The sequence below is a fragment of the Anastrepha ludens genome, chromosome 3, assembly GCF_028408465.1.
Source record: "Anastrepha ludens isolate Willacy chromosome 3, idAnaLude1.1, whole genome shotgun sequence".
NCBI classification, from domain to species: Eukaryota; Metazoa; Arthropoda; class Insecta; order Diptera; family Tephritidae; genus Anastrepha; species Anastrepha ludens.
Window position 1 is genome coordinate 106,463,220 of NC_071499.1, and position 12,472 is coordinate 106,475,691.

Genomic DNA, 12,472 nt, shown 5'->3' on the forward strand with positions numbered 1-12,472 from the left:
GCAAAATTTTTCATGTTGGCTTTAGGAGGACATTATATAGTGCCAATGCGCCTCTTGTTAGAACGCTGTCTGACATTAACTATCTCGCATCCTTTTTGGATCTAGACTTCTCCAGGGTGAAACATGTATTTAATACCCAATTAAAAAATTTCTTCCTTTGTAAGAAATCTAAATAATTACCTAGTATATATTTGTTAATTTTGTTTCATAAGCTTTAATTTTGTTAATTACTTCTATATAAATACTCTTAGTTCTATGTAGTCTGTAAGAAACTTTGTATTTCTTGACTTACCAAAATGAATAAATGAATAAATAAATGAACAAATTTTTAATGAAAGTTACCTCTATTCCACTTGGTACATTTGGGTTTATATTCTCAAATGTGAGTGATGAGTAGACGAAAATTAATGTCCAGTGATTCCTACTCACATACATATGTATATTATTATCCCAGTTGAACTCACCTGAAAAATAGAAAAAAACAAAATGTTAGCATATCTGTCTTAAAATTTGTTTTAATATAGTAATTTACATTCACTGCTGCTTAGAATTATCGACTGAGATAGATAAATGACTTATATTTAGCCAGATTGGGAAAAGCTTAGCGTATTAGCAGTATTTACTTATTATTTTGTTTTCATCCTATATTAATGATTCAGAATGTTTTGACGCTAGAATTTCATGCTACGAGTTCTGTGTGTTGTCGCTTTCAGCCCCCCACACTCAGCTAACAAAGCTCATAGTCTGGCATGAAGTTCACAGTTCACAGCAAAACTGTGCGTACAAGCCAAAGCTAACTTTTCAACGACTGAGAAGTTAATCCTTTCTAAATGTGCCAAACTTAAATTATTATTTCTCTCATTCATTATTATAACATATTTACCAAAAACAGAAACATTGTAGGAAAACAACAACAAAATTAAAAACACTTCAAGGATCTTGAACGCAAAAGTCTGCGTGCAAATCAAGGCAGGCACAATACCAAGCACTTAAAAATGCCATTAGCAAGACGTTGGATAACCTTTCCTTTTGATAACTTCTATTAAACGTCTTGGTATAGATTCCACTAACTTCAACGCATCTGCGAATGTGATTTTGTTCCACTCATTTACCATTATACGAGGGCGGATCAATAAAAACGTGACTTTTTGTATTTCTGACCTCTTTACTGAAAAAGAAATACTGCTCCTGTCAACAGGCATCTGTCAGTTGACTCCTCCAAAATTTGAACGTGCTGCATCAGTTAGTTTGTGTTTTACCGCTACCTTTATCAGACTACAGTCGACGACAAACGCAATCGTGTAACAACTTCACAGGAAGGTTTGGTGCTATTTAATCGCAATATGGAGGAGTTTTTGCGCCGTTTTGTAACCGTGGACGAAACATGGATCCATCATCACACACCAGAGATCAAACAACAGTCAAAACAGTGGGTTTCTAATGGTGAATCGGCTTAATAAGCACACGAAACTCAGTTTTTTCCATTTTCTCCTCAAATACAAAGAGTAGACTCTCGTGGAAAAGTTTTAAGCTGATTAGGTACGCTGTACTAATATACATAATAGCTAAAGCTTTGTAAGAGCAGTGTGCTAGCGGTCATTGTGTTGCTGAAACAAATAGTCAGACCCCAATCCTCATTTATCCACACATCGCTTCAAATTATCTTTGAAAATGCCCGAATGCAATTTGTGATCCAAAGTTGCCAGTATAAACTCTAAGTTTCCCATTCCTTTTTCAACCACGCACCATTACTCCGCCTCGCCCATGTTTCACAGTCGCTTTCAAATTTTGAACGTCAAGGCCGATTGTTGGTTTTCTACACATAAGTTGTGTACCTTTAATGCCAATGCAGAACTCACTCTCGTCCGTGAAAGGCACCTTATTTCAAAACTCCTTGAGCTTGTTTACTTAATCTTTGGCAAATGCGAGTCGCTTCTGTCGATTTACTAGGGATACCAAAGCCTTTCTTCGTGCAACGCGGCTATAAAATCCAGCTTTTTTCACAGTTCTTCGTACAGTATCTTTGCTAACAGATTTGGAAAACTGATTGATTTTTTTGCAATTTTTCTTGGGTAACTCCAGGGTTATTTTGTACTTGCCGCACGATATATAGTTATTAGTGAATGTCGACGAATGTTCGTGGACGTGATACGTAATCTCCATTTTCTTTAAAGTTTCTAACGACTCTCTGAACTGGGGAATGCGTTCTTCTGACGGTTGTTCCTATTTCGCGAAAACCTTTTCCCTACCTCCCCAAACTTGTGATAATTTTTCTTTCCAGGTACTCCGGAAATTTCGCCGAAGTGGGTTCAAAGAGAGAATTTAAAGTATAGGGAAAGGGTAGGCACTATGGGAGTTCATTGCCCCTCTGCAAACTTCCCAGCCTTTTTTATGAATCCCAGCAGTTTAGCGAATGTAAGAGAATGCAGATCGTCTGTTCTCAGTATATCCGTCCTAAAAATTTACCAACTATTATATGTAAATCTGACGAAGACCGGATAGCGGCAGAAAACAATTTCTGTACTATTCTTATCTCCCAAGATGTACACAATGGATTGTCGTTGATGTCTACCGTGACCATATATCGTTCTTACGGATTGTGCCCCGTAGTTAGTTCCATGCTCGTAGCTCGCTCCTTCTCTATTTGAGAAGAAATCTTGTGCTGATTCTGTTAAGCCATTTCATAAAACACTTGTTTGTTTTGCAGGTATCAGTACTAACGGTTCTTATGAGATTTATTACTGAGAGGCGCGATGTACCCAACTGTCCACTCCGCTTTGCTTAGCCCTAAAATTGACTTCGGTCCAATTGGACGCTCCAAAGAATCACAGCTTACCATTTCATCAGCCGATTCGTTGGCTTGAGCACCACAGCGGTTTTAAAGGCCGCAGCTTGGCTGCCACTGCATCTGATTTAATTCTCTTATTTCCTCGCACATTTCGCCAACTATCTAGTCTACTACATTAAGTTTTGTAAAGGCTTTCGATTTAAAAGCCTTTGCCATTATACTTAAAGTAGTAAAACATCTGAAATGACTGTAGCAGTAAAACGTCGAGTAGAAAAATGGCTTTCAAATTTTTTTCTAGGATTAAAAAAAAAACATATTTTTTGCATCTTTAGATGGCGTACGGATATTCAATACTCTATTCCATATGATTCTCTATATTTTGGAAGTTATTGTTTGTCAAATTTTGGAATTAGAATTAAAGATTTTTTAACAAATAAAACGTAGTAAAACGGCGCAATTATCGCTGAAGTGCAATGAAGTCAAAAAATTAAAATAAAAAGAGTTCATTTGCGGATATTTCAAATCGAACCTTAAATTTACTGCTTGATAAATTTAGGTATTTAGTATATTTTATTTCTTTAAAAAATCTCACCAAAAAACGTTTATTTATGGCGCTAAAAACGGGCTATAAACCAGGTGGCGCATTAAAAATGGGTTTACTTGCGATGACAAAGAATTTCTTTAGCGGAAAAGTGGCAATTGAGCTATGCACATTTCGAAATATCAGCTTTGCCATTAAAATAAATAAAATTATGAATAAAAAGCTTGCATTTTTTCGTACTTAACAAGAAATACGACGCGATTATCTCGGCTGTGCAATAAAGTGTTGATGTAGATAAGAACCAAGTACTGAAAATACGAAAAACGAGTATCACAAAAGTAATTTTTAAATGCACTTGAATCTACCTGCTGCCTGCAAACTTGTGACTTTAATAATAGGACAGAGTGACCCTCTTACACTGTGATTCTTGACAATTCTCAGTTTTCTTAGTGAACAGCTGACTAACATTCATAGTGGAATCAGCGAAGACGTGGGATTAACTAGTGAACATTTTCGGACGATGATTTATAGCGATTTTCGGTGTCGAATATCAAGACGAGAATCCGTAAATGAACTGGAGTCGGGGCCTATTCTTTGCTATTATTAAACGCTGGTACAACGAAGCTAGTCGAGCACGTTCTTCCATCAATGACGAATTTTGTGAAAGTTATTAAGAATCAAGTGCTGTCAGACTACCTTTTGAGCAAGAGAATGACATACCAGAACCGCTAAACACAATATACAACGAAATGGACGACCACATGAAAAGGCAAGTGGAAGCTAGGTGGACTAACCTGACCACATACAAAACAGCGAAAGTCATGTGTAGAACTAACGACAAAAAACTGACTCAATTCGTACTTACGCTCTCGCGAAAGGAATGCAGAACTATCATAGGTATGCTAACAGGTCATAATCTATTGGCTGCACATGCGTACAAGATAGGGATTGCTAATACGGACAAATGCTGAAAATGCAGAGAGGATGTTGAGGAAACTTTAGAACACCTTCTGTGCATTTGTCCGGCATTATTAAAAACGCAACTAAGATGCCTGGGAGCCCCACTGTTTGAGGGTCTGGAAGACGTCTCAAAAGCGAAGCTCCCAGCCCTACTTAGATTCGCCAAAAGCGCTGACATCCTACATGGTGTCTACTTAAGGTATTCATAGAGGTCGGCCTCCATCTGGTATCGCTAGGTACCAAAAGGTCTATGCATGGCTTATTGCCAACCAGGCTTACCTAACCTAACCTATTAAGAATCAGTTCTTGTGCTTGAAAACATTAAACAAAAAAATTGAAAATCTTATGATATGAGATTGCTATGTGCCGTACTGCCGAACTGCGTTAAGCCACCATAGGCGTAGGCAGGTAGGTAGAAGTGGTAATCGGTATTTAAACCAACTTACTCAGACTGTTGTAGTACCATAAGCGTGACTTCTGCGGATTTTTAATATTTCTATACGTTTCTCGAACGAAATCGATCTAATTTTAGTAAGTCGTTGATTTTGCACTTAAAGCCCTTGCCTCATTTGAAATGGTGTTTCTTGATTGTTTTTGTAAAAGCATGTAAGGCGGAAACGAAAAAAGAGGATTTTTTATTTTTGTTTTGAGTATTTTATTTCATGATCCATTGTTAAAAAATAAAAACTCTTTTTGGCCATACGAGGTTTGTACAAAAAGTTGTCAGCCTTCAAAAAAAGGTTTTCACAAGAAAAATGGACACAGATATGGCCGGTTCTACTGAACTGATTTTGATGAAATAAAATTTAAATAAAGTAGAATTAATGTCGTTATCGTGTGAACTATGAGCATTCGAAAAAAAAAATTTTGTATTTTTGCGGACGTCTAAAGTAAAAAAGGTCAAAAAACGGGTTTTCATCTTTGAACCTCCGCCATTTTGTCAATTTTGTTTTTCTACGATCTTTTTCACAGGATAACGGCATGCATACTGAATAAGCACCTTTTCGTCTTTTTGACTTCAAACACCTGTGAGTCTCGGAATCCATGTCGACCATTTTTTGAAGGCTGACAACTTTGTGTACAAACCTCGTATGGCCAAAAAGAGTTTTTATTTTTTAACAATGGATCAGAAAATAAAATACTAGAAACAAAAATTAAAAATCTCTTTTTCGTTGCCGTTTTACACTCTTTTCAAGAAACACCTAAAAAACACCATTTCAAATGAGGCGAGGGCCTGAACCCCCCATTGGGCACCAAGGTCGGCCCAGACTGGCTTTTTCAATCTTGGGTGTGAGTTTAACATATTTGTATTACAGCTAGCGCCTTCAGCCTCCAGATAGCTTCCTAAAATGTAATTGTCGATTTATGGATATAACCTTTTTAAAAATGATCCTCGAAAGGGATGAAAAAAGGACAGACCCCGATAAAGGTTTTAAAAAAGGTATTCAACGGAGGTTTAAATATGTCAAAATACACGCAATCGAATGCTAAGTCGAACTAAAAAGACTTTGCTACTTGCCATTAATATTATACTTGCCAGACCTCATGCAATTAAAACTTTAATTGAGGTGAATGCAACATATTCTGATTTTTCCTGATGGCTAAAAATCGTGGAAATGTCCGAAAACAAGTTTGATAGAGAAAACAAATAAAAACACCAACAATTAAAATAATGCGTTTATAAAAATAATTGCACCATACGATTTTACCCACACAGGCACATTTTTAGTAAGCACTAAATGCAACGTTAACAGGGTCAATGAGCGCTACATTTTATATAACCTCTTTATTTATTTGTTGCATTTGTTTTAGGTTTTTGTCTCTTCGCTTCAATAAATCGCGCTAACCAGACTGGTTAAGGGAATTTTCGGGTCAGCAAAACTTTAACCAAAGCGCCTGCAGCTAAAAACGCTTTACCACAGTACCATTTCAACTGAGGGCCGAAACGGTTTCGAACGCGCATAACTTAATAAAGGAAACAATTAAACTTTGGCTTGTCTTTTTTTACGCGTATCCGCGCTTTCGGTTTGCTAGTGAAATGTTGGGCCTAGATGGTATGGGCACTCTGTGGCGCTTCCTGCTCACCGCCCTCCCAAGCGCTCCAATTATCGTATTACTATACGAGGGTATGAAAGTCTATCGGCCCGATATCGTTGACGAAGCGAACCGGCCGCGTGCTATCAATATTTTGAATCTACGTGACAGCTATGATTTTGTGATTGTTGGCGGCGGTTCAGCAGGCTGTGTACTCGCAGCGCGTCTCTCAGAGGTGCACCATTGGAGTGTGTTGCTGCTGGAAGCCGGTGGTGAGAAGCCCATTCTAGCCGAAGCTCCGATGCTATTTCCTATGTTTCAACGCAGCGAATTTGATTGGCAATACCGCACGGAGCCATCTGATCGTTACTGCCTGGCAATGGTAGGCAAAAGTTGTTTCTGGCCGCGTGGCAAAATGTTAGGGGGCAGTGGCGGAATAAATGCAATGCTGCATATACGCGGTAATCGGCGCGATTACGATCACTGGGCGGAATTGGGTAACATCGGTTGGAATTATGAAAATATTTTACATTATTTCAGAAAATTGGAGGATATGCGCGTGCCAGGCTTTGAAAACCAACACTTCTACCATGGGTACGGCGGACCGGTTACAATCGAGCACTTTAGGTCTCCCTCGCCGTTGTTAGATGTTTTCATGCAATCGGCGGCTGAACTGCACGCTGTATGTTGCAAATTGCTTTGAATTTGTTAAAGAAAAAAAACAAAGAAAAAATTGTGATATTTTTATTCTTTCATTAGCTAAATCCATATAACGACTTCAATGGCCGCAGGCAAACCGGCTTCGCTGTACCACATGCCACAATTCGCGATGGTTTGCGTTGCAGTCAGGAAAAAGCCTACCTACGCCCCGTGTGGCAACGCCCCAATCTTGATATTGTGCTGCAAGCCTTTGTAAGTCACATTGCTATCGATGAGCAAACGCAAGTGGCGCACGGCGTGCATTTCGAACACCTGGGTTTCACGTATAAGGTTGAGGCTAGACGGGAAGTCATACTCTCCGCCGGCGCCATTGCTAGCCCACAATTGTTGATGGTTTCGGGCATAGGACCGCCGCATCAACTAACTGAACATGGCATACCACTGATACACCCCCTGCCGGGTGTGGGTATCAATCTGCAGGATCACATTTCGAGCGTTGGCTCACAATACCGCATCGACAATACTGTAACTGGTCAACGGCTTTCGGTCGCCGTGACGGAGATGTTGAATGTGGAATCAGTAGATGCGTTTCTTCATGAGGCGGATGGATTCTTCTACGGCAATCCGTTGTGTGAGGTCATGGGCTTCTTGAACACCAAATACCAGGATCCCAAACTCGATTGGCCTGATATTCAAATATTCATGGGCAGTTCTGGCTATGGTGCAGATGGTGGATTGATAGGCAGACGCGGTAGTGGAGTTACATTTGCTAATTATGAAAATGTTTTCGAACCAATGATTTACTCCGATTCCTTCCTCCTGACCACATTGTTGATGCGTCCAAGAAGTCGCGGACGTCTCGAATTAAAATCAAGTGATGCGCGAGTACACCCGCGCATATACGCCAACTATTTCGATGATCCTTTGGATATGGCAGTACTGGTAAGTGTAAGTGAATATTCACAAAGTACCCGAGAAATAGCTTCTGATAATTGTCACAGGTTGAGGGCCTTAAGCTGGCGCATCGTTTAACCCAAACGCCCATCATGAGACGACTTAATGCCACATTGAACATTTTCGAGTGGCGCAATTGCCCTGAAGTGGAATACTTGAGCGATGCCTTCTGGGAGTGCATAGCACGCTTCTACTCACAGACGATCTACCATCCGGTGGGTACTTGTAAAATGGGTGTCCATAGCGATCCGTATGCGGTGGTGGATCCACGTTTACGTGTTTATGGTGTGAAGGGTTTGCGAGTGATCGATGCCAGCATTATGCCAACAATAGTAACGGGCAATACGAATGCGCCGGTCGTTATGATTGCCGAGAAGGGGGCAGATATGATTAAGGAGGATTGGTTGCGGTATGGAGGCGGACGATAATAAGAGGATTTTTTCATTTTAATTTTAATTTAGATTTAGCTAGTAACTTTTTGTACTTGTAGTTGTAAAGTGATTGAATGGAGAATAAGATTCATTTTTTTTTTTCGAATGGTTAAATGTAGATAATTTTTTTGTAATGAATCTTTTAGTTTGGCAAATTGATAAGTAAAATAAGAGGAAAGGATTTTGGTGATGATGATGAGTTTTGTCATCGAGGTATTTAAAAGAGGTATTGAAAGCCATTTATAAAAATGCATATTCGAAATAAGAAAGATAATTTAGACCAGACCAAGAAAACCGTCGGAGGATGCTTTTTTTATTTTAATAAATTTTTCATACAAATTTAGTTCATTCCACAACAAGTATCAAATAAATGGAAGTTTACAACTTTGTATAATATTAATAAAAATTCGACAAATTTTCATAAAAATTCCAAATTTTTTAATAAGAATTTGGTAAAAAAATAATGTCCATTTTAATGCGACCCTTTAACTTTTATTTGGAGCATAGGACGTCAACCACTCTTCTTCGTCAACGGACACGGTTTTGTGCTACGGATCTTAGTTCGTTTCACGATAATCCAAGAGACTTCATTTCAGCTTTTGTTGGCTTTAGCAAAGTGCGATGCCAGTTTTGTAGAGCTCAGCGGGTATACCAACTATGCCGGCAGTCTTGCCATTCGTTATTTGTTTTATTACAGAAGAGATTTCAGCCAGATTGGCTGGTGATGCTTTTATTCTTGAATTTATTTCGATATTATCGTTGCAAACTGCGGACTTGGCGATAGAGAGTTCAAGTACGTAGTACGTTTTAAAGTGACTTAAAATTTTTTAGAATTTTTTCCCCTGACCGCATTTTCTTCATGCAAAATCATGCATTCGATAGAGTTAAAATTGGGATTTTAGCTGTATGGAATTCGTTTAAATTGTAATTCATTTACGCAAAATAAATTAAACCTCTTAAGTTTATAAACAAACAAAAACAGAAAAACGCGTTTATCGTAAATTGCTTCATTGTCATTTAATATTCCCTAGCAATAACCTACTTTATCATTGTGACTATAATCGAAAATTCGCAAAATTGCTTTTTTTTCTTTCAATAAATGAAAACAAAGCAGAAATGCCCTTGAAGTATAGGAAGAAATAACAGAGCTTATTACTGAAATGCTGAGCAAGGGGAACTGAAACTTGACACTCAAAATTAAACAACGCATTGCCGGGTATTTTTTTGTGCCCTTATTATTCCACTTGGGAATATAAAGCTTCATCGAAACATTTATGCCTTATTGTATTGTATTGTATTCTATTCTATTCTATTCTACTATTCTATTCTATTCTATTCTATTCTATTCTATTCTATTCTATTCTATTCTATTCTATTCTATTCTATTCTATTCTATTCTATTCTATTCTATTCTATTCTATTCTATTCTATTCTATTCTATTCTATTCTATTCTATTCTATTCTATTCTATTCTATTCTATTCTATTCTATTCTATTCTATTCTATTCTATTCTATTCTATTCTATTCTATTCTATTCTATTCTATTCTATTCTATTCTATTCTATTCTATTCTATTCTATTCTATTCTATTCTATTCTATTCTATTCTATTCTATTCTATTCTATTCTATTCTATTCTATTCTATTCTATTCTATTCTATTCTATTCTATTCTATTCTATTCTATTCTATTCTATTCTATTCTATTCTATTCTATTCTATTCTATTCTATTCTATTCTATTCTATTCTATTCTATTCTATTCTATTCTATTCTATTCTATTCTATTCTATATTCTATTCTATTCTATTCTATTCTATTCTATTCTATTCTATTCTATTCTATTCCATTCTATTCTAATCCTTACTGCTTCTAAATTACGAAGATTAGAACGTCTCCGGGTATTACGTGGACGACCGGGTTGTCTGTATCCCTGAGGGTTCCATTCCAAAGCTGTTTTTCTTATGCTTTCCCTGTCCTTTTTGAGAGCGTCCTTATACCATCTTTTGGATTGGTTTGTGCTCGGTGATCTGCCACAAGCCCGCATTTCGCATGGTTTTAGACCGAAAAACTTTACATATAATCCGATGGCATTTGTTTGTAAAATTGTACAACGCATTGCCATATATAAGCCATTTGAATACATAGAATCACCTATCAGGAAGGACTTCCACTTCTATGTTTTTTAACGCAGCTGCAGAGGCGAAGGGGTCCAACATTACTTCGGACATTTCCCCACTCTGGTTAGGATAAGACACCGTCACCTTCAAAATATTTCTTCATAAAGCACAATTAGCTGTTCAACTTTATGGAAAGGTAAAGAAGAGTCGAGATAAGGGCTCCTTTAAGTTATGCTACCTGTTTTTATGCCAAGTTTTCGTCCTTCTCGGCAAGTTTATGCTTTTCGCTTCCATTCGAAGAACGTCTGCGACTGAAGCGCATCAAATGATCTTAAATACTTGTGGTGAAACGCTTATTAGTGAAAGAGCGTGTCGTGAGTGGTACGAGTCTGATCGTTTCAAGAGCGATGATTTTAACGTCGAAGACTGGCATAGCGGTGGAAGGCGGAAAGTCTTTAAAGATTTAAAATTGGAGGCACCACTTGATAAAGACACAGATCAAACCAAAAATAATGGCCAGAAATCATTGGGAGTGACTCAGCAATCTATTTCGAAATGATTCAAAGCTATGTGTCGAATTCAAAAAACGATTTTCTGCTTGTGGGCCAACTTATTTTGATATTTTATAAACTATTAACACCGAGTGAACGAATCATAGCCGACCTGTATCGAATGCGTTTAATGCATTTGAGCCAAGTACTGAATAAAACTGGCATCATATTCATGTTATTGCCTTAACAAAGACTCATTGGACGAGCGTGTGAATACGTGTGAAATGGGCGGACAGTTGTCTGCTGTCGAATCCCCGATGACTTGGCAGCCGAAGTTACTCTCACAATTTTGTTTCAAATGGCAAAGCGTTTTAATCATCCTTAGGGAAGAAACACTGTACTGGGAAGTCTTACCTCACACACCCTTATCTCCCTTGACGTTGCACTCTTTAACTATCATCTATCTGTTTTGCACAGCATTTTCACTATTTTCAAGAAGTTAAAAAATGCATAGATTCATGGACCGCCACTCCTTTTTGGAATAGTTTTTTTTGCATTAAGTGAGCCACTATGCAGTTTTCTTTTTGGAAAATATTTCGAAGCTGATTTATTCGCTGTGGTGGGATATGTATATAATACATTACCTCGACACCCCTAAGAGGTGTACACTAAAGAGCTGAAACAATTTGTCTGAACCATGATGACCAATACGTCAGTCGACAGAAATAATAATAACACTACATAACATAATAACTCCCTACATCAATACTTTGTTTCCAATAGGCAGAAGTTAAGGAATTTTGTATTTTGTGATTTTGGCTCTTCTGGACTCTGCCATTGGGACGATTGGCCTTGGTTTCGATGTCATAACTAAATACCCATGATTCGTCACCAGTTATGCCCCTTTTAAGCAAATCTGGATCATCGTTGATGTCATTCAACAATTCCTGAGCGATGCTCATGCGACGTTGTTTTTGGTCAAAATTCAACAATTTTAGAACGAACTTCGCTGCCCCATGCTTCATGCCCAAAGTCACTGCAAAGATTGCATGGCATGAACCAACCGATATGCCGACATTCTCAGCAAATTCTCTAATGGTGATTCGAAGATTCTCCATAACAATTTTTTTCACTTTATCAACATTTTCATCGATTGTATTGCTGAAGTTTTTTATGTAACGCAAGTACGAGACTAGCCCGAAATCGTCCATAGTCGTCACTATCTTGTATCTCAACTGGTAACATTTTCTCGATCACGGCCACCACAGAATAGCAGAGAGGAAGAAAGTTCAATAGTTGTTGGTTAACCAACAAATTTTCTTCTCCAAGTTGTGATGGAACACTGCTGAATTGCCATCGATCAAATATTAAATATGCTTAGGATCGGGTGTTTTTTAGTTGCATGAAAACTATCGATATTGATAACTGTGGTTTGACAGCTGAGAATGGCAAACTGTGTTCATTTTTCCGTTCAATAAGGTTTGGTAGGTTAGGT

At 37.8% G+C, this 12,472-nt stretch overlaps 1 protein-coding gene across 1 annotated transcript; it reads left to right on the top strand.

The window, feature by feature from the left end:
- The first annotated feature begins 6,192 nt into the window (after positions 1 to 6,192).
- LOC128856677 (glucose dehydrogenase [FAD, quinone]) lies at positions 6,193 to 8,782 on the top strand. The gene is made up of 3 exons (XM_054091992.1): positions 6,193 to 7,005; positions 7,083 to 7,925; positions 7,985 to 8,782. The coding sequence occupies exons 1-3, from the start codon at positions 6,328 to 6,330 to the stop codon at positions 8,363 to 8,365; spliced, it is 1,902 nt and encodes a 633-aa protein (XP_053947967.1). The 5' UTR covers positions 6,193 to 6,327; the 3' UTR covers positions 8,366 to 8,782.
- The last annotated feature ends 3,690 nt before the right edge of the window (positions 8,783 to 12,472 follow it).